The 27,874-nt window shown below is 42.1% G+C and overlaps 1 protein-coding gene across 1 annotated transcript in view; it reads right to left on the bottom strand.

Moving 5' to 3' along the window:
* Positions 1-470: 470 nt before the first annotated feature.
* The window catches only part of LOC148350022 (netrin receptor UNC5D-like), a 256,248-nt gene continuing 228,844 nt past the window's right edge, over positions 471-27,874 (bottom strand). The window contains exons 13-18 of the mRNA XM_088320282.1: positions 21,263-21,434; positions 14,641-14,871; positions 12,529-12,678; positions 11,214-11,396; positions 8,068-8,240; positions 471-1,000 (exon numbers count right to left, since the gene is read on the bottom strand). Of these exons, the coding sequence (XP_088176408.1) occupies positions 805-1,000; positions 8,068-8,240; positions 11,214-11,396; positions 12,529-12,678; positions 14,641-14,871; positions 21,263-21,434 (1,105 nt within the window). The 3' untranslated portion in view covers positions 471-804. The remainder of the gene's footprint in view (positions 1,001-8,067; positions 8,241-11,213; positions 11,397-12,528; positions 12,679-14,640; positions 14,872-21,262; positions 21,435-27,874) is intronic.

Below are 27,874 nucleotides of genomic sequence, written 5' to 3'. Positions count from 1 at the left end.
ATGGATAGATGGATCTCAATAACCAAAGGTAATAGAAATACAGATAGAAAGAAAGATAGAAGAAGAAGAAGAAGAAATAAAGAAGATTAAAAGATAGAAAGATAGATAGAAGAAAGAAAGAAAGATTAAAAAAGATAGATAGAAAGAAAGTAAGAAAGAAAGATAGAAAGAAAGAAAGAAAGAAATAAAGGTGGATATAAAGATAAAAAAGATGGATGGATGGTTCTAAATAACCAAAGGTAATGGAAATACAGATAGAAAGAAAGATAGAAGAAGAAGAAGAAATAAAGAAGATTAAAATATAGATAGAAAGAAAGAAAGAAAGAAAGAAAGAAAGAAAGAAAGAAAGAAAAAAGACCAAAAAGCGACACAGAGATGAACACGAAGCAAATTTATTTTGTTGGGAGCGAGTGTAGCAGGTCACAGTCCAAAGTTCCTTCTTACCACAAAAAAAGAAAAAAAAATCCTCATGCTATTCTGTTTTTTTTTTGTTTGTTTAGCAGGTGTAATAGTATAAAGTCGCCAACATTTTGCGTTTGTTACCCTTTACACAAGTTTGACACGGAGCATAAAAAAAATGACAACATGACGTCACACTAACGGCTGACCGGAAGAGAAACCGGAAGTCGTCTTTCCCAGTTCCTCGTCGTCTTTCCCAATTTCTCGTCGTCTTTCCCAGTTTCTCCTCTCTCCCAGTTTGTCGTCCTCTCTGGGCAACACAAACCTTAATATTTCTTTCCTGGTTCTTAAAACGAGCTTCCAATCGATCCTAGGAAGTCTCTTTTTTAACATTTATTCATCCTTTCAATCCACAGTCCTCGTCGAATGGATAGAAGCCGGCTTGTTTTCACTCTCACCACCAGGGGGCGACTGCAGCCGTCCGATTTCCTCCAGGGCGCTAGCCAGCGAGTCCAAGTCGGCGACGTCTTGCTGCTGCGCCTCCCACAGGCTTAAGATCACGGACGCGGGACTTTGATGGCGGGCGAAGTATCCTAAATTCCTGCGAGGCGAGAAAAAAATGATTAAAAGCGGGGCAGACTGTGGCCCGCGGGCCACATGCGGCCAATCAGCCAAACTAAAATGGTCAAAATATAATGAAGTTATTTATAATAGCAAATATAATACTAGTCATATTTTTTATTTTAATTTGGTGCTTACTTTGTCCCAAAAGTACTTTTATTTGTTTTCAACAAGAGTACTTCAAAAATACTACAAAAATTAGTGATTAAAAACAGGGACAGGTTCCCCTTAAGAAATACTATAGAAATACTATTAAAATACAACTACAGTCATATTTAAAAATACTTAAGAAGTACTATACAGATATAGGATGGAAATACTTCAAAATACTGCGGCTGCATCGGGTCAGATGCAATCGACATTTCGTTCTGTGTACATTGTTACACAGAATGACAATACAAGGAAATTATTATTATTATTATTAATACTACTGAGTAAATACTAAAATATTACTACCAATATATATATATATATATATATATATATATATATATATATATATATATATATATATATATATATACAATAATACTACAAAAATACAACTACAATAATACTGGAAAAATACTACCACAAAAATACTATGCAAATACAACTATAAAATACGACAAAATACTACAAAAATACTACAATGGAAATACAACAAATGTACTACGGAAATACAACTACAATAACATTACAAAAAACCCCAACTACAATTATACTACAAAAATAGACCACAATAATACTACAGAAATACTGATATATTACTACAGTAATACAAAAAAAAATATACAACTACAGTCGTCCAAAAATCCTACAGAAAAACAACAAAATTTACAGCAATACGACCAAAATCCAACAACAGAAATACAAAACATTTCTTAAGAAATACTACTCAGGAAATACTACAGTAAATACAACCATCTTAATAATACAAAAACAAAAAAGTACAACTAAAAAATACTACAAAAGTTCTATAAAGAAAAACTACTACAGAAATACTTTAAAAACTACAACTACAATATTACAACAAAAATACTAAAGAAATACTACAAGGGGAATATTACAACAATAATACAGAAATACTACAAGGGAATATTACAAAAATGCTACTTTGGAAATATGACAAAAATACTACAGAAATACTACCAAGGGAATATTACAAAAATGCTACTATGGAAATACAACAAAAATACTCCAGAAATACTTCAAAGAGAATCTCATCTCATCTCATTAGCTGTACCGCTTATCCTCAGTAGGGTCGCGGGGGGCTGGAGCCCATCCCAGCCATCTCCGGGCAGTGGGCAGGGGACACCCCGAACTGGTTGCCAGCCAATCGCAGGGCACACAGGGACAGACAACTCATTCGCTCATTCACACCTAGGGACAATTTGGACCCACGCAAGCACGGTGAGAACATACAAACTCCGCACAGGAAGTCTGGAGCTGGATTTGAACCCACGACAGGTTCCCGTGACAAGCGCTAACCACTGCGCCGCCGTGCTGCCTACTTCAAAGAGAATATTACAAAAATACTACTATGGAAAAAAAATGATTTCTACAGAAACACTACAAAATTACTTCGACAGTAATATGAGAGAAATAAAACAAGAACACGACAGAAATACTATAAATATCAAGATAAGTGTTTAAAACAGGGACGTAGCATATTCTTTGTCTTAAATTGAGAGCGTTTCAAAACCAATTTCATGAAAATAATCTGTTTCAAAACAAATATAAAAGGGAATATAAAACGTATATTTCCGCATGTATACTCATTTATGATTGAGGGAAGTTGCATAAGTCTCGAGACCCCGGCCCAATGTCCAAATTTTGCAATCTCTATTCCACAGGTGTCAAACAGGCGGCCCGCGGGCCAGATCAGGCCCGCTGAGGGATTGAATCCGGCCCGCGAGACAACACTCAGAGAAGCGCAAGAGAAAAACAAGCTGCAGGTTGAAATATGTCAACTTGATGTTGCCAAAGAAAGGAGCCTCTCACAAAGACACTGTACTTGTATTTTTTTATTTCTCTCTCTCTCTCTTTCTCTCTCTCTTTTCCACCCCTTTTCCCCGACTCTGTCTCCGTCTCTTTCACTCTCCGTGTCTCTCTTTTTCTCTTCCTTTGTTGCTCTTTGTTTCTTTCTCTCTCTGTGTCTTTTTAACTTCTTTTGCTCTAACTTCCTTTTTTCCTTTTCTCTTTCTCTCTTCATACCCTTTGCACTTTCTTTTCTCTTTTCTCTCCTTCTGTCTTTCTATTTCTCTTTGGAGTTCTTTCTTCCTCTCCCTTTCTTTTCCCCATCTCTCACGACTTTTTATCTTTTGTTTCTCACGCTCTCTCCCTCTCTTTTTCTTTCTTTGTCCCGCCCTCTCTCCTTTTCCCTCCCTCTTTCTCTTATTTCTATCTCTTTTTCTTTCTCTTTAATCTACTAGTCCGGCCCCCGACAGAATGTTTGTTCTATCGTGTGGCCCCAGAGTTAAAATGAGTTTGACACCCCTGCTCTATTCCAAAATGTGCCCACCCCTCGTTTAAAGCATGGCGGCCCCGCATAGGGATTGGTTGGGATTCTGCCGTCCACTAGAGGGCAGTGTTGGACTACAGTTGAATGAAAGGAGGTCATCTCCCGCCCCCCTCGCAGTGACCGTCTGCAAATATTTGCAGAAATAATTGCATACATCCGCTTAACGAACCCAAGAGACCACAACCACAACTCCTCTAGTGTTATTCCATTCCTGCAGTGTTCATTTTAGCTCCGAAAAGTGATGGGTCCAGGGGACTCGCATGCTCAAAAATCTATGGGCCCCAACAGATATCTATGGCTCCCCAAAATTTAGTCTTATATTGAAATATAAAATATAAATCTATATATTCTTTCAGTTTTAATCATCAAATTATGAATTCACTTTCTGCATCAAATTATTGTTGGTAATATAATAATAATAATAATAATAATTTCCTTTGTATTGTCATTCTTTGTAACAATGTACACAGAACAAAATGTCGATACACCTGACCCGTTGTAGCGAGTCGATGCAGCCGCAGCCAACAGAGGGCGCCGCCATTATACCAGGTATGTCTCGGCCGAGGCGCGAACCAGCGACCTCCCAGTCTCAAAGCGGGCACACTACCATCTAGGCTACTGAGCTGGTATACCGATCAAAGGGATCACCACAAACCTGTCTTTTTTCATTTTCTCTTTTTATACTTCCTTTTTTTCTTAACTTCTTTATACAACATCACTCGGAATATAATGCATCAAAGCAAGTGAGCCGTTGGAGAGCCGGCTCTCCTGAATGAGTTGAGCCGAAAAAGCCGCTTCTCTAAAAAGAGACGAACGTTCCACCACACAACTCGAACCGCGAGACCAAAACAACAATGGCTGACGAAAAGTTTGGAGTGCAGTAAATCTTTGTTAAAAAAATCTCATCTCATCTCATTAGCCGTACCGCTTATCCTCATTAGGGTCGCGGGGGGGCTGGAGCCCATCCCAGCAATCATTGGGCAGTGGGCAGGGGACACCCTGAACTGGTTGCCAGCCAATTGCAGGGCACACGGGGACAGACAACTCACTCGCTCATTCACACCTAGGGACAATTTGACCGGCCAATTCACCTGAAATGCATGTTTTTGGAATGTGGGAGGAAACCGGAGTGCCCGGAGGAAACCCACGCAAGCACGGGGAGAACATACAAACTCCGCACAGGAAGTCTGGAGCTGGATTTGAACCCACGACAGGTTCCCATGACATGAACTGTGCCGCACACGCGCTAACCACTGCGCCGCCGTGCTGCCTGATAATGACAATTTGGTGTCAAAAAAGTTGCGTCCCGATTTGAGACGATGCGTCCCCAGCAAAAAATGATGCGTCTAGGACGCAGGGACGCGGGCAAACGAGAACACTGTACCTGCCAACATGAATGTAAAAAAAAAAAACCCAAAACATCTTGACTTGAGACGAGTGTTTTAGTTTACTGCCCCTTTATTTTGAAGCGAGACAGAATGTGCATGAATCGGGGTCTCTACAGTACACCCTTTTCATGGCCAAATTCAAGCACTTTTCAGGGACTTTCAAACCCAATTTCCCATTTTTCCCCCAGTGCTTTTAAAAAGAACTAGTACCCTAATCTTAATTTCAAAACCCAACTCTAGTCCAAACCTTATTTTAGAAAGCTAAAATCGGCTTAAAACCCTAACTAGGAGCCCAAACCCTGTCTTCTAACCCAAGCTCTAAATCTAACCCTAACTATAACCCTAACGCTGTTTCAAATTGTAACCCTAGCTCTAAAACTATTTTGCAACCCTATATTTAGTATAGAACCTTAACATGGATCTCAAACTCTAGTTCCTAGTCCTTACCCTGTTTCAAATTGTAACCCTAGCTCTAAAACTATTTTGCAACCCTATATTTAGTATAGAACCTTAACATGGATCTCAAACTCTAGTTCCTAGTCCTTACCCTGTTTCAAATTGTAACCCTAGCTCTAAAACTATTTCGGAATGCTATATTTAGTTTAGAACCTTAACATGGATCTCAAACCCTAGTGCCTAGCCCTAACCCTGTTTCAAACTGTAACCCTAGCTCCAAACCTAATCTGGAATTCGACATTCAGTTAAAACCCCAAACATGGATCTCAAACCCTAGTTCCTAGCCCTAACCCTCCTTCAAATCATAACTCTACCTCCAAACCTATTCTGGAATCCTACATTCAGTTAAAACCCCAAACATGGATCTCAAACCCTAGTTCCTAGCCCTAACCCTGTTTCAATTTGTATTCCTAGCTCCAAACCTATTCTGGAATCCTACATTCAGTTAAAACCCCAAACATGGATCTAAAACCCTAGTTCCTAGCCCTAACCCTGTTTCAAACTATAACCCTAGCTCCAAACCTATTCTGGAATCCTACATTCCATTAAAACCCCTAACATGGATCTCAAACCCTAGTTCCTAGCCCTAACCCTGTTTCAAATCGTAACCCTAGTTCCAAACCTATTCTGGAATTCGACATTCAGTTAAAACCCCGGACATGGATCTCAAGTCCTAGTTCTTAGCCCTAAACCTGTTTCAATTTGTATTCCTAGCTCCAAACCTATTCTGGAATCCTACATTCAGTTAAAACCCCAAACATGGATCTAAAACCCTAGTTCCTAGCCCTAACCCTGTTTCAAACTATAACCCTAGCTCCAAACCTATTCTGGAATCCTACATTCCATTAAAACCCCTAACATGGATCTCAAACCCTAGTTCCTAGCCCTAACCCTGTTTCAAATCGTAACCCTAGTTCCAAACCTATTCTGGAATTCGACATTCAGTTAAAACCCCAAACATGGATCTAAAACCCTAGTTCCTAGCCCTAACCCTGTTTCAAACTGTATTCCTAGCTCCAAACCTTTTCTGGAATCCTACATTCCATCAAAACCTCGAGCATGGATCTCAAACCCTAGTGCCTAGCCCTAACCCCGTTTCAAATCGTAACCCTAGTTCCAAACCTATCCTGGAATCCTACATTCAGTTAAAACCCCTAAAATGCATCTCAAACCCTACTTCCTTGCTCTAACCCCGTTTCAAACTGTAACCCTAGCTCCAAACCTATTCTGGAATTCGACATTCAGTTAAAATCCCGGACATGGATCTCAAGTCCTAGTTCTTAGCCCTAAACCTGTTTCAAACTGCAACCCTAGCTCCAAGGTATCTTCACTTTCCTCATGTTGAGGATTTTTGAGTTTTTCCTTACCCTCATGTTGGTTCCAGAGCAGGGGATGGTGTCATAATAGTCTGAAAAATAGGCTGTGTAATATAGTCTGTGTAATAACCTGGGAAGCCCTTTGAGACTCTTTGTGATTAAGGGCTATACAAATAAAAATGACTTGACTTGACGTCGCATTTTATGTTCGTTTTGCCGGCGATCAAAGAGATCAAAGCCATGAGAGAAAGCTTACCACGTGTAGTGAGTCATCATTTTATTCATATTTAGTTTGTCTTTTATTAGCCTATTTGGTATTGGAGTCATCCAAAAGTAATTGAAAGTAATCAAGTTAAAGTAACCCTACCCAACCCTGGTTTCATGTTAGTTTTGCCGGAGATCAAAGAGATCAAAGCCAGGAGAGAAAGCTTACCACGTGTTGTGAGTCATGATTTTATTCATATTTAGTTTCTTTTGTCTTTTATTAGCATATTTGGTATTGGAGTAATCCAAAAGTCATTGAAAGTAATCCAGTTCAAGTAACCCTACCCAACCCTGATTTCATGTTAGTTTTGCCGGAGATCAAAGACAGGAGAGAAAGCTTACCACGTGTTGTGAGTCATCATTTTATTCATTTTAGTTTCTTTTGTCTTTTATTAGCATATTTGTTATTGGAGTCATCCAAAAGTCATTGAAAGTAATCCAGTTAAAGTAACCCTACCCAATCCTGATTTTATAATAGTTTTGCCAGAGATCAAAGAGATCAAAGCCAGGAGAGAAAGCTTACCACGTGTTGTGAGTCATCATTTTATTCCTATTTAGTTTCTTTTGTCTTTTATTAGCATATTTGGTATGGGAGTAATCCAAAAGTAATTGAAAGTAATCCAGTTAAAGTAACCCTACCCAACCCTGATTTCATGTTAGTTTTGCCGGAGATCAAAGAGATCAAAGCCAGGAGAGAAAGCTTACCACGTGTTGTGAGTCATCATTATATTCATATTTAGTTTCTTTTGTCTTTTATTAGCATATTTGGTATTGGAGTCATCCAAAAGTAATTGAAAGTAATCCAGTTCAAGTAACCCTACCCAACCCTGGTTATTCTTCCTCCAGGCTTCCCACTTCGGAGATCATGGGAAATCATAGAGCAAGCCGACGGTCCGAGACCCTTTCCCGATGGGAATCTGTCCCGTCAACCGTAACGCCGGCCGCTTTTCCCCAAACGCCTCGGCATCTATAATGAAATCGGCCGCGTGGGCGCCACTGCAGGCTTTGGTGGCTGATGGTAGATTAGTCCCGACCGTTCCGCTCCTATCCCGCGTTCTAAATAAGCGTTTGGGAATTCTGTGGAGCCCGCTGTCCGGAATTTCAAGGAGAGGTTTCCCACCTGTCCACGTGAAGCTTCTGGGCTAAGAGGCGCCAGTCCTTGCCCTTGGCGTCGTCAAACGTAGCGCTGATCCTCTGTCGGATGGAAAGGGGGATCTTGAAGGCCCCAGATCCCGTCTGGGAACCGATGGAACAGTCGGATTCCGAGGAAAACGGGACCGGGAGCTTTGGGTTCTGGCGTGGGAGCAGGGAAGAAAATGCGATACTATGTTTGAATGTAAATGTCAAATGTACTGAAAAATTCGCACTATAAACCGCGATTTTTTTTTCTCTAAGTAATGATGCGGCTAATTCGTGCAGTTTTGTGCATGAATAAAACTAGCATGAACAGACATTCATCATGGAAAAGGTGTCCATCGAAAGGGGAATGCTAACTACCGCATTGAAAATATTTTACGAGTCTGTTTTTTTTGTAAAGGTAAGTTATCTGGCAAGACGAACCTCATATGATGCAGAAATGCTTTTAGGTGTATTTTTTTAGTCATGTGTTTTAGAGTAAATATTTTACACAGTTGGAGTGGTTAGCGTGTGTGCAGGCACAGTTTTAAGGTCTTGGGAACCTCTTGTGTGGGTTCAAATCCAGCTACCGGACTTCCTGTACGGAGTTTGTATGTTCTCCCCGTGCTAGCGTGGGTTTCCTCCCACATTCTAAAGACATGCATTTCAGGTGGATTGGCCGGTCCAAATTGTCCCTAGGTGTGAATGGGCAAGAACATTGTCTGTCTTCGTGTGCCCTGCGATTGGCTGGCAACCAGTTCAGGGTGTCCCCTGCCCACTGCCTGATGATTGCTGGAATGGGCTCCAGCACCCCCGCGACCCTACTGAGGATAAGCGGTGCAGCTAATGAGATGAGATGGGGATTCTATGCATTGTTCTGGATGTGACAAGGCCATTTTCGCAGGGATTCAAATAAGTTGAAGACGGCCAGTAGAAATTCAAGAATGGGACAAGTTCTGTGACTGTGATTTGGCATCTTGGAGCAGTGAGTTCAGGTTACAAAGCCGCCAAAGAGCGTTTGCACAACTTGCTTCATTGAAATAAAAAATAAGTAAAAACAGTATGCTCTATAATGTTTGTGTGCACGTCTTTTGTGCTACTTCATCGCCCCTTCCCACTACTCCTGCTACCTACATTATCAACCATTAACTCGATGCTCATAATAAACTCACATTTTATTTTGTTAATCTCATTTTATTACTGTATTTTTCAAATTAAATCACCGAATGTATGTGTTTTTAGTGATCAGGAAGATGCTTTTGGGAAGTCAGGAGCGGGCCAATTAGTTTTTGATGATTTCATTGGGAAAATTTGCTCATTATAGGAGCAATTCTGGAACTACTAAATTCCGTATGAAGAGGTACCATTGTATAGACCTACGCCTACTCAGCTATATAATATCAATTATCAGGATCTGTATCAGGGGCGGTTTTTGATTGAGAACTTCGGGGGCACTGAGTTTTGGTGAGGACGTCGTTTGGCGTCACCCCAAAATATACGCAGAGACGAAATATGGCAGAGAGGGAACGCTCTTTATTGCATCCGTTCATTCATCCGCGTTCAAGCCACGTTCGAGAGACGCTGGCATTTATACTGTGTTAAACCAGATCACGTGATGTTTTTCTCTGAATCTAAAGTGTTTTTTCTCCCAATCGACTTGCTTAGTCAGCAACTTGTGATTTCTTGTATCAACATTGTCTTATAACATCCTGCCAGATGTCTGTTGTCAGCTTGAAGCCAACTTACAGTTAATCCACAACATGAGCACCTAGAGTGTCTGGCTGGTTGATTATGTTTTGATGTGATTTAGGATCATTCAACATTGTTTAGGAGTGTTACTTCCCTTTGTGAACATCACATTAAAATTTGTGGTTAGCGCAAACACTATTTCTGGAATTCAATGCAGCTAAAACAAGGGCTAGTATCCGTTGATGATAACAAAGTCATGATATTGGGTGGTAAGATCGTTATTGTGTCACATACTCTCCTCATAATACACCAGAGCCTCCACAGACTCCTCCGCTATGCCGCAAGTGACCCTAACCCAGATGTTCTCAAATAGTGGCGTGTTTGACCCAACAATTTTTATTATTTTTTTTTACTTTCCGAAGAACCAAGAGCAATTGCACCTCCACTACACTAGGGAGCAGTGGCGCAAGAGACCCCGCGGAAAAAATTACTAACCCGGATAAGGAGACAGACTTGTTGGGGGGCGCGAGAGGATTTCTTCTTCCGACGGGGGGCAGGACAGAAAATAAGCACTGCACTAGCTGAGCAAAAGAGGGAAGGATAGGGGAGGAAAGCGCTGCTAGGAATCAGTAAAGGCACAGGTGTCAAAGAGGCGGCCCGCGGGCCAGATCAGGCCCGCTAAGGGATTGAATCCGGCCCGCGAGACAACACTCAGAGAAGCGCAAGAGAAAAACAAGCTGCAGGTTGAAATACGTCAACTTGATGTTGCCAAAGCCAGGTGCCTCGAACAAAGACACTGTACTTGTATTTCTCTCTCATTTTCTCTTTCTTTTCCACCCCTTTTCTCCCACTCTCTGTCTTTGTCTCTTTCACTCTCTGTGCCTCTCTTTTTCTTTTCCATTGTTGCTCTTTGTCTCTTTCTCTCTCTGTGCCTTTTTAACTTCTTTTGCTCTAACTTTTTTTCCTTTTCTCTTTTTTCTCTTTCTCTCTTCCTACCCTTCATGCTTTCTTTTCTCTTTTCTCTCCTTCTCTTTGGATTTCTTTCTTCCTCTCCCTTTCTTTTCACCCTCTCTCACGACTTTTTATCTCTTTTGTTTCTCCCTCTCTCTCCCTCTCTCTCTTTTTCTTTCTTTGTCCCTCCCTCTCTCTCCTTTTCCCTCTCTCCTTCTCTTATTTCTTTATCTCTCTTTTTCTTTCTCTTTAATCCACTAGTCCGGCGCCTGACAGAAGGTTTGTTCTATCGTGTGGCCCCCGAGTTAAAATGAGTTTGACACCCCTGCAGTAGAGTATGTCAGATTTTCTATTTTTTTCCTGTATTTTTTCATCTTATTCAAGTTTATCTTCTTCTTCATTAAGGAAAAGAGAGGTTTAAAAATGCTTTTATTTTTGGGGGTGGGTACGAGCACCTCCCAAAACGGGCCGGTTACGCCCATGACCTGTGTCTAGAGGCAGGACACTCACCTCGGGCTGGACCGTGGTGTAGATTTGCAGGATTCGCTCTTCACCTTGAACCTGACGCACGCTGATTTTACAGGAGAGAGGTGTTGAGGAGCAAGTAGAGGAGGAGGTGGAGTGACGCTCCAGGGAGAAGGCACACTGCAGGGGGCGCTGTTTGCCCCACCACACCTGGCAGAAGGAGAATTCCTGCAGAGGAGAAAGAAAACAAAGGAAGAGAATGCACTTGCTGTCATGCACTTTTAAACGATTTTATAGGCTGGATTATTGTTATTGTCAGCCATGTTTGTAGTCTTTTCATGTCACCGCTGAAAGAGACAAACTACAATCCCACAGGGTTTATACCAGTGCTTGAAATCCTTGAAAAGGCTTGAATTTTATGATTATGTTTTCAAGGTCAGGAAAATGCTTGAATTTTGGGTGAAGTGCTTGAAAGGGCTTGAAATTGTTGACATTGCCATGTTTCCTGGCAGTCTGACTCAATAGACCACGAAATAAATGAAGAAACATTTAAAATATGTGTAAAAATGACGCAGATGGTGGCTCCAGTTCTCATTATCGAGTTTTTTTGTGAAGCGTTACTGTCAGGGTTGGGTAGGGTTACTTTAACTGGATTACTTTCAATGACTTTTGGATTACTCCAATACCAAATATGCTAATAAAAGACAAAAGATACTAAATACGAATAAAATGATGACTCACAACACGTGGTAAGCTTTCTCTCCTGGATATGATCTCTTTGATCTCCGGCAAAACGAACATAAAACGCGACAGAAACAAAATGGAAATAAATCCAAACAGCTTGCCAACCTCATTTTTCCCGTTCCATGTATTCGGGTACTCCCCAAGCCTGCACAAAATTGAGTCATTTTATTCATATTTAGTTTCCTTTGTCTTTTATTAGCATATTTGGTATCGGAGTAATCCAAAAGTAATTGAAAGTAATCCAGTTAAAGGTAACCTACCCAACCCTGGTTACTGTCCACTACTAAAGGACAGCTTGATCGAAGTAGTCATCGGATTTTCGGCTCTTTTTTCGAGAAGCGGCTCTTTTGGCTTGGCTCACTTAGAAGAGCCGGATTATTTGTTTCCAAACGGCTCTTCTGATGTTTTTTTTTTTTTTTGGATAAATTATCAATAATAATAAAAAATATGCACCAAATCATTTCCTAATTAGTAGTCTCATATATGTTTTGACTTTACTTGACTCGTGTTGAGGTTTTTTGAGTTTTTCCTTGCTCGCCTGTTGGTTTTAGATCAGGGGAATGGGACTAGACTTGATAAGTTAAGCATGAGAAATGATATCAGGAGTTTTTTTTACCTGGCAGGTAGTGAAAGGCTTGATGTTCCACAGCATCTGCGGGACGTCCTGGATGTTGACTTGCAGGCTGAAGGCGTTCCCGGAGAATTTCAACACTTTGGGCTCCTCCAGCAGGCGCCCGCCTCGAATGCGCTCACCCGCTGTCACCTCCTGAGGGCGCCAGAGAGAGTGTGAATATCATAGAGATAGGTACGCAAACGCCTTGACAAAAAACATTGAGGAAAATAAATATCTGAACACCCTTATTTGCAGCTATATCACACAAATAAATCATTAAAAAAATCATTGTGATTTCTGGATTTTTCTTTTTAGTTTATCTCTCTCACAGTGGACGCACCTACGATGGTAATTTCAGAACTGGATTGCATAAATCCTTTCGCAATACGAACTTTCAGAAAAGCATATTGGATCGGCACAACGACAATGAAAACCACAAATTAGCGATGGAAATTCCGTTGCTGCAATTGGACCTTGAGAAGGCATTATAATTGTGGCGGGACAGCAAACCACGAAGAATATATGAACTGAAAAATCTGAAGTGATTAAAACTGCAGGAATATATACCGTAAATTCCGGACTATAAGCCGCTACTTTTTTCCCAAACTTTCAAGCCTGCGGCTTATTCAGTGATGCGGCCAATTTATGTCATTTTTCTAACGGCCGCCAGCGGCGCTCGAGTACAAAAGCAACTTCTTAGCTTGTGCACAAATTAAATTAGCGTAGACATATCCTCATCATGCAAATTGCAAAAAGAAAGGCACATGACGTAGCTTACAAGCTAAAGCAAACGAGCAGTCCGATAAAGAAGGAAACAGAGCTACTGCACGTAATCTTCACTTTGCGAGCGTGTCGCTAGCGTGTTTTTGAATAAGGGAGCGTAGGACGACATCCATAAGACAAAGTCTCTTTCCCACACTAAAGGAGGACGACCTTGGTGACGTCAGTTATAGGGAGGAAGATGAGAACGGTTTACCGTGATTTCTATATGTACGGTATGTTTTTTTTAACAGACCCGTTTGCTGTGTTGCGAGCGTGTTGCTAGTAGCGTTTTGCTACCCTTCACAGGCACGGTTTGGGATGAAAGTTATAATATTATTATTAAAGCTTTGAAAACTGTCTCGGTGTACCGTCTTTCTTCGTAAATATGTGTAACCATGTATAATATGTATTTGCAACTGTATATTTTTGTAATGTATTTATATTAGAAACTTATTCTGATATGTTTTGTACGAGCAAATGAGAAAGAAGGGGCGGGGCAAACTCGGGTTGATGGGAAGTGGAGTAAAGGTGAGACGTGTTTGTGGACGCGGCCGACAATAGTGGATATATATTTTTCCCACCCTTACCTTTGAAAATATACACTTTTTTCCTTGGATTACTTCAACGGGCACCCGGACTCTGCAGGTCTGCATTAAATCTTAACTACCGGTATCATTTTCAGTTCATATTGCCAGCTGTGTTTTTTGGACTGTATCGGGTATGGGTTAATTTCGTGTTTGTATTGCGTTTTTTCAATGTGGGTGCATGCGGCTGATATACAGGTGCGGCTTGTGTATGTACAAAATCGGTTTACCTCCCGAAATGTGGTGGGTGCGGCTTATAATCAGGTGCGCTCTATAGTCCGGAGTTTACGGTAGACTAATATTTCAGCAATATTATTTTGTTTAACGTACAGTATTTTTGTGAACTGAAAAATCTGAAGTGATAATTGCTTTGTATTACCAATTAAGTGTGATGATTAAAACTAATTGAATATATAGATTGCGCACTGCTCGCACATTCTCAGCGCACAAGAAAATCTAGCCGGCGCACAAAAATCAGGGCTCGAAATTGCTAATTAAGAAGCGACTTGAGTCAAAGTTACAGTGCATGAAGGTAAGAATACACGGGTTCCCCCGACGTTGTGTCCTAAATGCGGTATTTTGAAGTCGAGTCAAAGTAGAACGAAGTTGAGTCAAGTTAGTAGAGTTTGTCGAGAACCGGCTTCTTCGGCTCGGCTCACTAAAAGGAACCGGCTCTTTCGGGTCCTAAACGGCTCTTCAGGTTGTTTGATTTTTGAGCATGCTATTCCCCGGGATCCATCACTAGAGGTCAAATGAACACTGCATAGACCTGGAAAGCGTGCGGCGTATCATCCACGCAGTAGACCCTGAGGACGAAGCCCTTCGGGTTGGCGTTGTCCGGACCCCCGAAGGTGGCCAACCTCAGGCGCTTGGCGGATTCGGGCCGGGTGGGCTCGCCCACCAGGGCGTAGCGACCGGGTCGCTCCAGCAGCAGGTGGCAGCGTTGCGCCTCCATCAGGCAGTAGCAGGAAGTGCATTCCTCCTCCACGCACATGACTTCCTGTCGGCAAACACAAGGAGATGTTTTTGTGTCAAACTGTCGCCATTCCGACTTGAACTTCTATTACCTCCTACGGGGAGAAATAATGAAAACGGGATTGGGTGACTATCGCTGACAGCTTCCAGGGAAAAAGATGAGCTGCGCATATATTAAAGACGTACGGATTTTATGAGGTCTTTCGTTTTAGGGGAAACGGACGTCTTAAGCCACAGGTGTCAAACAGGCGGCACGCGGGCAATGTTCGCTCTGAGCTGCATGTGTGCGCACTGCCCAGAGCTTTTCCGCGCACAAGAAAATCTAGCCAGCTCACAAAAATCAAGGTTCAAAATTGCTAATTAAAAAGCGAATTAAGTTAAAGTTACAGTGCATGAAGGTAAAAATACAAGGGTTCCCCTGACGTTGTGTCCTAAATGCGGTATTTGGAAGTCAAGGTCGAAGTTGAAAGAAGTCGAGTAAAGTCAGTAGAGTTTTTTGAGAACCGGCTTCTTCGGCTCGGCTCACTAAAAGGAACCGGCTCTTTCGGGTCCTAAACGACTCTTCGGGTTGTTTTTGCTTCCTTAATCCCTACACGACCAAATATTATGTAAAATGATGCACAAAATGACTTAAACGAAGGGGGAATAGAAGAAAAAAGAAAAAAAATACCAAAATGGAAAAATAGTGAAAAGCTGAGGAAAAAAAGAAACAAAAGGAAGAGAAAAAAGGAGGAAAAATTGTGTTTGGGTCCACAGCAAAACACAACAGTCAGGATTAAAAAAAACAAACATATTCACAACATAGTCCTTAGAGACTGAACTAAGTTATAAGTTTATGTTTTTTGAATGTTTGGCCCGCCCGAAATGAACTGCACTGTTTTTGGCCGCTATCCAATATCCCCAGTCAACTATTGCTAAGAATGAAAGCTGAAAGAGCAAATTTGTGTCATGTGTAGCAGCTCGTTTAAGGAAAAAATATTTCTGACTAAAATGAACATTACACGTTTGGCTGCGTTACACTATCTCCAGTTGACTTTGCTGAGGGCACATTTGTTTCGGTTTGGGCCGCTGAAGTGTGCTTTTGTGGCCTGCTTAACATGAACTGCACTGTTTAGGTCGTGAGCCATTATCCCCAGTGGACTATTTCTGATAGCAGAGGCCGTGAGAGAGCAAATTTATGTCATCCGGAGTGGCTCTTCTTCCGTTTTTTTGGCTTAAAATGAACATTCGGCCGCGTTCCATTATCCCAGTTCACTATTGCTGCGAGTGGGGGTTGGGAGAACACATGTTATATATAAATGGGGGGATTCTTTGTAGATTTTGTTCTCTCTCTCTTTCATTCTTTCTCCATCAGTTTTTCTTTTGCTCTTTCTATTTCTTTCTCCTTTTTTTTCTCCCCCTCTCTGTCTCACTCTCACTCTTTTCCTCTTTTCTCTCTCTCTTTCTCTCCTCTCTCTCACTTTCTGCCCCTTCTCACGCTCTCTCTTTCTCTCCCTCTCTCTCTCTGTCTTTCCCGTTATTTCTCTCTTTATCTCTTTACTGTTATTGCTCTCTCACTCTTTATTGTTATTTCTCCTTATCTTTACCGGGTTCAATTCCCATTGCATTCTGTCTTTTTCGCAATAGAAACCGTATAACATCCACTCAATCGTTTTTATGCATGAATAAATGCGGTAATAGCTTTTTTTGTGTGTGTAAAAACAACATTGGTCTCTGGTACCGTACCGTGTCTTATCTATATGACTGGTGCTCTAATGCTTAAGACTCAGCTCTCTTACCGCCGAGACCCGGGTTCAATTCCCATTGCATTCTGTCTTTTTCGCATTAGAAACCGTATAACATCCACTCAATCGTTTTTATGCATGAATAAATAGGGTAATAGCTTTTTTTGTGTGTGTAAAAACAACATTGGTCTCTGGTACCGTGAAAAAAATAGTGCGATAACGAGATAAAATCAAATGCTTTTTCATGTCTTATCTATATGACTGGTGCTCTAATGGTTAAGACTCAGCTCTCTTACCGCCGAGACCCGGGTTCAATTCCCATTGCATTCTGTCTTTTTCGCATTAGAAACTGTATAACATCCACTCAATCGTTTTTATGCATGAATAAATACGGTAATAGCTTTTTTTGTGTGTGTAAAAACAACATTGGTCTCTGGTACCGTGAAAAAAATAGTGCGATAACGAGATAAAATCAAATGCTTTTTCATGTCTTATCTATATGACTGGTGCTCTAATGGTTAAGACTCAGCTCTCTTACCGCCGAGACCCGGGTTCAATTCCCATTGCATTCTGTCTTTTTCGCATTAGAAACCGTATAACATCCACTCAATCGTTTTTATGCATGAATAAATACGGTAATAGCTTTTTTTGTGTGTGTAAAAACAACATTGGTCTCTGGTACCGTGAAAAAAATAGTGCGATAACGAGATAAAATCAAATGCTTTTTCATGTCTTATCTATATGACTGGTGCTCTAATGGTTAAGACTCAGCTCTCTTACCGCCGAGACCCGGGTTCAATTCCCATTGCATTCTGTCTTTTTCGCATTAGAAACCGTATAACGTCCACTCAATCGTTTTTATGCATGAATAAATACGGTAATAGCTTTTTTTGTGTGTGTAAAAACCAAACTATAACAACCAAGCCGACAAAAAGTAAAATAATCCACCGGGGAGAGTCCAAAAAAAACCGATATTTTAGAATAATTTCTAGCTTGGATATTAATGAGAAATCTACATATCTCTGCCACCGAGCCACTGAAATGAATATACAGCGGGGGACTGGTGTCTGTGATGGAGCTTTAATGGCCGCCCGGGACCCCCAGTGGTGTTTGCAACGCTAATTCCGTGAAATTTTTGGGGTTACATCACACGACTTTCTCGTTATCTCACAGCGGTCAGTTCCCACCTCATATACGGTCGCGCCTGACTCTTTTGATAGTTTCCATTTGTGTGTCTGGACGCCATTCTCCTTTAAAGGCGCCTACAAAGCCCCTCCTCCGTCCTTTCTCCCTGCAGGAGGTCGCCAGCCCATTAAAAGGATATATTCGGCGTACGGACCGATAGAAAGTGTCGAAACGGAAAGTATGGAGACAGACGGTGTCGAGAAAGGTGTTAGATGATGAAATGAGCTGCATTTTTTATAGCGCTTTACAGTGTGCTTCACATTTGCCAATAGCGGGCGTGCAGCCATGTAAGGCGCTAACCTGCTTATTGGGGGTATTGGGGGTTCAGTGTCTTACCCTAGGACACTTCGACATGTAACACGAAGGAGCCGGGATTCGAACTGCGATCTCTTGATCTTAAGACGAGCGCTTTACCCCATGTAAGGCGCTAATCTGCTTATTGGGGGTATTAGGGGTTCAGTGTCTTACCCAAGGACACTTCGACATGTAACACGGAGGAGCCGGGATTCGAACTGCGATCTCTTGATCTTAAGACGAGCGCTCTACCCCATGTGGGGTGCTAACCTGCTTATTGGGGGTATTGGGGGTTCAGTGTCTTACCCTAGGATACTTCGACATGTAACACGGAGGAGCCGGGATTCGAACTGCGATCTCTTGATCCCGAGACGAGCGCTCTACCTCCTGAGCCACTGCCGCCCCAGATAAAATGATCTGCATTTCTATAGCGCTTTTCAAGTCAAGACTTCCCAAAGTGCTTTACAGTGTGCTTCACACTTCCCAATAGCGGCCGTGCAGCCATGTAAGGCGCTAACCTGCTTATTGGGGGTATTAGGGGTTCAGTGTCTTACCCAAGGACACTTCGACATGTAACACGGAGGAGCCGGGATTTGAAATGCGATCTCTTGATCTTAAGACGAGCGCTCTACCCCATGTAAGGCGCTAACCTGCTTATTGGGGGTATTAGGGGTTCAGTGTCTTACCCAAGGACACTTCGACATGTAACACGGAGGAGCCGGGATTCGAACTGCGATCTCTTGATCTTAAGATGAGCGCTCTACCCCATGTAAGGCGCTAACCTGCTTATTGGGGGTATTGGGGGTTCAGTGTCTTACCCAAGGACACTTCGACATGTAACACAAAGGAGCCGGGATTCGAACTGCGATCTCTTGATCTTAAGACGAGCGCTCTACCCCATGTAAGGCGCTAACCTGCTTATTGGGGGTATTGGGGGTTCAGTGTCTTACCCAAGGACACTTCGACATGTAACACGGAGGAGCCGGGATTCGAAATGCGATCTCTTGATCTCAAGACGAGCGCTCTACCCCATGTAAGGCGCTAACCTGCTTATTGGGGGTATTAGGGGTTCAGTGTCTTACCCAAGGACACTTCGACATGTAACACGAAGGAGCCGGGATTCGAACTGCGAACTCTTGATCTTAAGACGAGCGCTCTACCCTATGTAAGGCGCTAACCTGCTTATTGGGGGTATTGGGGGTTCAGTGTCTTACCCAAGGACACTTCGACATGTAACACGAAGGAGCCGGGATTCGAACTGCGATCTCTTGATCCCAAGACGAGCGCTCTACCTCCTGAGCCACTGCCGCCCATGATGGGATTCGGACTGTCCCAATCATGCTATTTTAGAATCCCAGCCACTTGATTAAAAATGTTATTTTCGCAGACTTATATTGATACTTGACTTTTTTATACTTGCGGATGTTGCATTGGGTGTCCCTTGGCACAAGGCAGCCCCCTAAGAACACTCGGGTAGCCCACGTAATGGTACCCAACCTATCTAATCATTGTGATTTTCTAGGAATTGTGATAACTAACTGAGATGATGTTTTAGTGGTTGACTGAGCCTATTTTAACCTTACTTTTAATTAGGGTTGGGTAGGGTTACTTTAACTGGATTACTTTCAATGACTTTTGGATGACTCCAATACCAAATATGCTAATAAAAGACAAAAGAAACCAAATACGAATCAAATGAGGACTCGCAACACGTGGTAAGCTTTCTCTCCTGGCTTTGATCTCTTTGATCTCTGGCAAATCTAACATAAAATGCGACAGAAATCCAAACACATCATTTTTGCCGTTCCATGTATTCCGTTACTCCCAAAGCCTGCACAAAATTTTGTATTTTTATTCACATTTAGTTTCTTTTGTCTTTTATTAGCATATTTGGTATTGGAGTAATCCAAAAGTAATTGAAAGTAATCCAGTTAAAGTAAGCCTACCCAACCCTGCTGTGAGGTTTTAACATTTACTATACTGAAATCTGACTCCGACGACACTTCACGTTAATTTAGCCGAATCAAATAGTTGAACAAATCAGGTCTCTGCCTGTGCCAATTTTACAATCGTGTGCAGGGGACAACGGGGGCTTCCAGGGTTGCCCACTTTTATGACAAATGGCGATGAAATGTTCACGCCCCATGACCAAGCCGCTGGCTGATTGGTCCGCGCCGTCGTCGATGCAAATTTCCCAATAGTCCTTTGAAGCTTGGGAGAAGGGTGATAGGTCATCGCCCTCCAGACAGAATGGGGCACGACACACATTCTAACCCCCCAGGTCATTGTTATCTGCACGGACTGAAACCAAAGACACATTCCAAAGCAAAGTGGTTTACGACGCCCTTCTTAAGAAATGCACTCAAGGCTGAGGTCAAACTTAGGACAAGTAGTTTTCAGTATAAGTGGAATAAAACAGCGTATAAAATAGACATAACTTCAATACTTACAACCTGGTAACAAGATAATAAAACCAAACCAGAGGTGGGTAGTAACAGAGTACATATACTCTGTTACATTTACTTGAGTAAGTTTTAGGATTTTGTACTTCTAAGAGTATTTTTAGATTCTAAACTTTTATTTTTACTTGAGTAAATTTGTGAAGAAAAATGGGTACTTTTACTCCGTTACTTTTAAGTCTGTACTTGGTTACTTAATACATCCTCTCCACGTAAATACGCCTCTGTCTGTCCCCGCTAAGGCTCTACAATGTTTAACCAATCAAACTCAGCAGCCTCGTGATATAATATATAAAATGTATACAAAATGAATTAATTTTTTTATGTATTTTTGGATAAAATACACAATATAGTACAAATCTTGATAAGCAGTTATTCATGAGCGTAACGTTTTAAGTAACCACTGATACCAGTATCAATAGTTGATATGCATTGGCCCAATACTGATACCTGGTATCGGAGCTATATTTTTTAAAGAAGTAACCCGATAATTTGACAAAGTATCACTCGACGTAGTTTTACATTCATGGCTGACTCCACCATTGGAGGTTTACTAAGTTTACCTTCAATATAGCATCTGAAATGAGCTTGACTATTTTTGCTGGGAACTCTAGGCTCCACTATCTGACTCCATTCAGTAGAACTCGAAGTCCTTCTGTGACCCCTCAGAAATCCCATCAATACTAATAATGTGATGATACGAAAGGATCGGTAGAACCTGAGGGAACCCAGACGGAGGGTTCGGAGGACTGACCTCCCACTTGCGGTCCTGCGTCTGCCTCTTGAGTCGTGTGATCCAGTGGTCGGACGCCGCATGGGCGCAGTGCGGCAGGGTCAGGACGACGGGGCAGGACAGTTCCAGACCCGGCGGGCCGTACGTCACGGCGGGACTCAGGAAAATTTCCGATCCTTCGCCCAACGCGGAGCTGCGGGGATACGACATTGACAGAAAGAGTCCTACTCGTCAATTTCTATACAGTGGTACCTCTTCATACGATCTTAATTCATTCCAGGATTGTAGCTCGAATTGCTCGTGTATTGCGCGAATTTTACTATAAGCCGCTACTTTTTTCCCTAACTTTCAACCCTGCGGCTTATTCAGTGATGCGGCCAATTTATGTAATTTTTCTAACGGCCGCCAGCGGCGCTCGAGTGTTGCTACCATTAACTGTTCTGTCAAAGCTATATTATTATTACTAAAGCTTTGAAAACTCTCTCGGTGTACCGTCTTTCTTTGTAAATATGTGTAACCCATGTATAATATGTATTTGCAACTGTATATTTTTGTAATGTATTTATTTGTATTTCTTTTAGACACTTCTTCTGATACGGGTGAACGAAAAAGGAGGGGCGGAACAAACGCGGGGTGCCGAGTTTAAGTGGGGACCGCTAAAGGTGAGGGACAGATAAGGAAAGAAGAGGGGATAAAAAGTTGGTTAAAGAAAAAGGAGTTGCGTGAGTAAATGTGTTCATCTGATCTATTTTTCCCATCCTTACCTTTGGAAATATACACTTTTTACCTTGGATTACTTTCAACGGGACCCGGACTCTGCAGGTCTGCGTCAAACCTTAAGTACCGGTATCATTTTCCGGCTGTGATTTTTGGACTGTGGACTTTAATGAAGGACATTTAGTTTCAATCGCGGGACTCGAAGTCGGGTTTGGGTTAATTTTGTGTTTGTGTTACATGTTTAAATGTGGGCGCATGCGGCTTATATACAGGTGCGGCTTGTGTATGTACAAAATCGTTTTTCCTCTTAAAATGTGGTGGGTGCGGCTTATAATCAGGTGCGCCCTATAGTCCGGAATTTACGGTAGTCATCCTCCTAAAACATCCAAATAAACCTTTAACACATCTTCTTGATCACTAAATACACTTTCAAATAGTAATTAAATGTAGAAAAAAACAGTCATAAGATAAATAAAATGATATTAACTAAATAAAATGTGAGATTATTATGAGCACTTACTATGAAAGCAGTCACCGAAATAAAAGGAGTGATAGAGATCACATACCTGTCAACTTCTATGTCTTCCCGGTAATTTTTACGTTTTTTTTGATCATTTCAAATAGTGTACGCCGTATAACAATTTTTTTAGACAAGAGCCAATCTCATCCGGCCCATTTCGGCTCTAATCCGGAACAGAGGACAACGTCTTTGTAGATTGCTAATACTGTCCCGGGATTCTACAAAATCTATCTTGCTGTGAGTAAAAATGTTAAGCATTGTGTTGGTAAGATTCATAATCGCTTAATAAGGGAAATTGCAACCATTAATAGGAGCAGGGGCAGCACGGCGGCGCAGTGGTTAGCGCGTGTGCGGCACAGTTCAGAGTCATGAGATCGGACCTTCTGTGTGGAGTTTGCATGTTCTCCCCGCGCTTTCGTGGGTTTCCTCCGGGCGCTCCGGTTTCCTCCCACATTCCAAAAACATGCATGTTAGGTTAAGTGGGCGGTCCAAATTGTCCCTAGGTGTGAATGAGCGAGCGAGTTGTCTGTCCCTGTGTGCCCGAGGACGGCTGAGATGGGCTCCAGCACCCCCGCGACCCTACTGAGGATAAGCGGTGCAGATAATGGATGGATGGATAATAAGAGCCTGAGGTTGACAGTTATAGAGATGGAGAGATGTAATAAGTAAGCTCTTACAGTGCACTTAAAATTAACATTACTGTAACTTTAAATGGATGTACACACAAACGTTTTTGACAGCACGATTTAGATTTTTTTGCCTGTGGTAGTTTACATGCGCAAACTTTAACAAACTGATGCTGGGGGTCAGCAGCTACGATCGGTCTGTAGTGGTAGCCTCTACGAATCTGCAAGATTCTTTTTCCAAATAAAACTCGTATATCGAAATTCTCTCGTTTAGAGTCGCTCGTATGAAGAGGTACCACTGTATTTCATTTTTCTGTCCTTGTTTTGTTACAATTCCATACCTGTCAACCCGTACGTTTTTGCCATACAAAGTACTTTTATTATGCACTTTAAGACGTGTACGACGTACAAGAAAATCTGTACGGAAAAACACAAATTTGTCAATTATGGGTACCATCCGGTAAACACCGACAATCCTGAAACGGCAAATCAATCAAGTCTAACGAGTTCGCCGCGGTAGCCTCTATCTCGGTATCGTTTTTTTTTCCGTTGCAAACGAAGCCAGCGGTTTGATGCTACTGTGCGCATGCGTCTGCCGCCTGGGGATTTCCCATCATGCATCATTCCGAAAATAAATAAAAAAAGGTGGAAGATTATTTTGTATTTTGTAAGGGAAGCCGTGGAGCTGGACAGGCAACAAAAGCAAAGGGTTATCATTTGTCTTCCTGTCAATTGGCAAAGATAGTATCCAGGTTGATAGCGGCGTGACTAAAATATAGCAGGCTCTCTGTAGTGTGTGAAAGTGAGCTGGGAAGTCCAATTTGATGGCAAGAAAAGAAAGGAAATCCCATTTCCCTGCCCTGTCGGACTTTCTCCCGCCTTTGGGCTGATAGCGGTTGATTGACAGCTCGGTCGTGCTACTGCGGCAGCTCCTTTAAGCAGGGAAACTGCGTACGTCTTATCACGCCGTTGCACAGTGCAGCCGGAGTCGCGCAGATGAGCTGAGAGCCCAAGCTCAGCGGTGGCTGAAACTAGAAGAGCTTATAGTCCTCTCTGGGTTAACTTTGACCTTCAAATCACCCTGACATTTTTTTCTGGATCAATAACAAGAAGCAAGGAGCCAACCAACTACTAAATGACTCCCTAAAAATATAAACACAGATTTGTTTAGAAAAGTTAAACCCCAAAATTGGCAAACTAATACATAAATAGAAATTTTATATGATTTCTACCAACGAAAAAAACAACAACTGACCAACCGGCCAAACGGCCAGTCAGCCGGCCAACCAGCAAACCGGCAAACCAGCCAATCGGCCTACCAGCCAACCGGCCAGCCAGCTGGCCAACCAACCAATTGGCCAGCCAACCGGCTACCTGGCCGGCCAACCAACCAACCGGCTGGCCAACCAACCGGCCGACCAACCAACCGGCCGACCAACCGACCGACCGACCAACCAACCGGCCGACCAACCAACCGGCTGACCAACCAACCGACCGGCCAACAAACCGGCCGACCAACCAACCAGCTAACCAACCAGCTAATCAACCAGTTAACCAACCAGCTAACCAACCAGCTAACTAACCAACCAACCAACCAACCAACCAACCAACCAACCAACCAACCAGCGAACTACCCAACCAACAAGCTAACCAACCAACCAACAAGCTAACCAACCAACTAACCAGCCAACCAACCAACCAGCTAACCAACCAGCTAGCTACCCAACCAACAAGCTAACCAACCAACTAACCAACCAACCAACCAACCAACAAGCTAACCAACCAACTAACCAGCTAACCAACCAACTAACCAACCAACCAGCTAACCAACCAGCTAACTACCCAACCAACAAGCTAACCAACCAACTAACCAGCTAACCAACCAACAAGCTAACCAGCCAACCAACAAGCTAACCAACCAACTAACCAACCAGCCAACTAACCAACAAGCTAACCAACCAACTAACCAGCCAACCAACCAACCAACCAGCCAGCCAACCAACCAACCAACCAACCAACCAACCAACCCAGATAAACAACCCCACTTATATACCAACTTTGAAACTGACTAAATAATTGCTACAGGGACATTGTGTAATATGTGACCACAATTGTATTGTCTAATGCGAAGGACAACCAGTGCCAAATGAGCACAGCATAGCAGCAGGATGCCAGACAAACATAGCGGCGACTACAAGGTATGGATTCCGCAATGTAAAATAAATACAAATTATTAATGAATATTTTTAAAAATAACATTGGTATTATTTTTGATTGATTATTATTATTGAAATCAATGGTGTTGGTTTTTTTAAGTACCACTAGTAGGCACTAAATATTAAACACTGTCCCTTAAAGATTAAACTTTAGTAGACACTCAAATTATTCTATATTAAAATAATTATGAAAGATTCATGGTTAAAAAAAGAGGGACGTGGATATCAAAGAATGCAAATACGAATGGCTGGTGGCGACAGTAATTTTAAAATAACGAACAACAGAGCGCAATTATAGTCAAAATAAGGAACTGGACTCCTATTAAATCTCCTTTACACCCGTCTAATATTAAAAACAGAATAAACCATCCATTCCATCCATTATCTGCACCGCTTATCTTCAGTAGGGTCACGGGGGTGCTGGAGCCCATCCCAGCCATCTTCGGACAGTGGGCAGGGGACACCCTGAACTGGTTGCCAGACAGTCGCAGGGACAGACAATTTGCTCGCTCATTCTGTCACGAGGTGGAAGGGGTGACCGGACCAGAACGGAGGCAGGAGGCAGGAAGGGAGAACTCAATTGCGTGACGATCCAAAACTTTTATTTACCAAAATAAAAGTTGTCCATAACTCAGGGACAAGACAGAACAAACAGGCTTTAACAAAAACATGCAAACACAGGCTTCTTCCAACTCAACTAAACAGGACAAGGCATAACAGAACGGACAATGTGTATATAATGAGCCAGCACCCGCAAAACCCACAATCCAGCCTTAAATAGCAGACACGCAATTAGTTGAACTGCTTCAGCTGGTGCCCAGGGGGTGGGGCAGACCGGTCGCCAAGGCGACCATGACACATTCACTCCTAGGGACAATTTGGACCGGCCAATTAACCTGACTAGCATGTCTTTAGAATGTGGGAGGAACCGGAGTGCCCGGAGGAAACCCACGCAAGGACTGGGAGAACATGCAAACTCCACACAGGAGGTTCAATCTCATGACCTCAGAACTGTGCCGCACACGTGCTAACCACTGCGCCGGCCCCAAAATAAACTAACTTCAGTAAATCAGTAATTAAAAATATACCTTCCAACTGACTGTTATCTTTACTAACCAACTAACTAACCAAGAAACAAAATAAATAATCAAGCAACAAACTGATCAACCAACTTTCCTAACCAACCACTAGAACCTTCCAACTCATCGTCTCATTAGCTATCCCACCGATCGACTGCTTAATCAATTGAAACCAACTAACCAACTAAATCACAGGTGTCAAACAGGTGGCCCGGGGGCCAGATCAGGCCCAGCAGTGGTTTAAATCTGGCCCGCAAGACAACAGTGAGAGAAGCGCAAGAGAAAAATGAGCTGCAGTTTCAAATATGTCCACCTGATGTTACACAAGCCAGTTAACACTTGCAAAACAGCTGTGGTAGTATTTCTCTATTTCTCTCCAACTCTCTTCTTTTATATTTTTTCTCTCCCTCTCTCCTGTTCACTCTCTTTTTTTCTCTCTTTTCTCTATTTCTCTCTCACTCTTCAACTCTTTCTATTTCCTCTCTTTGTGACTTATGCTGTAATTTTCTTTCTTTCTTTCCTTCTTTCTTTTTTTCTCTTTCCTTCTCACCCTCTCTTTCTCTCCCTTTTTTTGATCCCTCTCTCACCTCACTTTGTCTCTTTTTCCCCTGCTCACTCTTTCTTTCTCTGTCGTTTCACTTCTCTCATTCTTTTCGTCTTTCTCTTTTTCTGTCTCTCTTCATTTCTTTCTTTTTTTCTCTCTTTATTTCCCAAGTATTATATCTCAATTCTGCTCTCGTTTTCTCTCACTGTTACTCTTTCTCCCTATCTGTTTATCGCTCTCTCTTTCCCTCCTCCTCTCTTTCTCTCTCTTTTTCTCTCTTTCTCTTAAACTTACTAGTCCGGCCCCGGTGAGATTTTTTTTATAGCATTTGTGGCCCCCAGCTAAAACCAGTTTGACACCCCTGAACTAAATCATGGACATACTATTGTACGTAACTGACTTACTAATCAGATCAACCTAAAACTAATCCAACCTAAACAAAAACTAACACATAATTAAATTAGTACCACTAACTATATGACACACTGATGAGATGACTTAAAAAACTGATCAACTCATCGACTGATGATAACTAATTGGCCTATTGACCATACTATATAACCAAACAATATAATACTGTAAATAACAGGCAAACCAATAGAGTTGTTGACCTGCTAACCTAGTAACTATTAGTTTACCATCAACAATATTAGGAACGAACCTACTAACTAATAAGTGACCAACCACTTAAAGAACAAGACATGCTCACTGATCGCCTATCGGACACTGTACCAACAAAGTCACTCCTATTCGCCTATTGACAACTACATAACCAGGGTTGGGTAGGGTTACTTTAACTGGATTACTTTCAATTACTTTTAGATTACTCCACTAGCAAATATGCTGATAAAAGACAAAAGAAACTAAATATGAATAAAATGATGACTCACAACACGTGGTAAGCTTTCTCTCCTGGCTTTGATCTCGGCAA

The sequence above is a fragment of the Urocampus carinirostris genome, chromosome 16 (genome assembly GCF_059441175.1).
Source record: "Urocampus carinirostris isolate Australia breed hairy pipefish chromosome 16, RoL_Ucar_1.0, whole genome shotgun sequence".
Classification (NCBI taxonomy): Eukaryota; Metazoa; Chordata; class Actinopteri; order Syngnathiformes; family Syngnathidae; genus Urocampus; species Urocampus carinirostris.
This window is presented reverse-complemented; position numbering and strand designations above follow the sequence as displayed.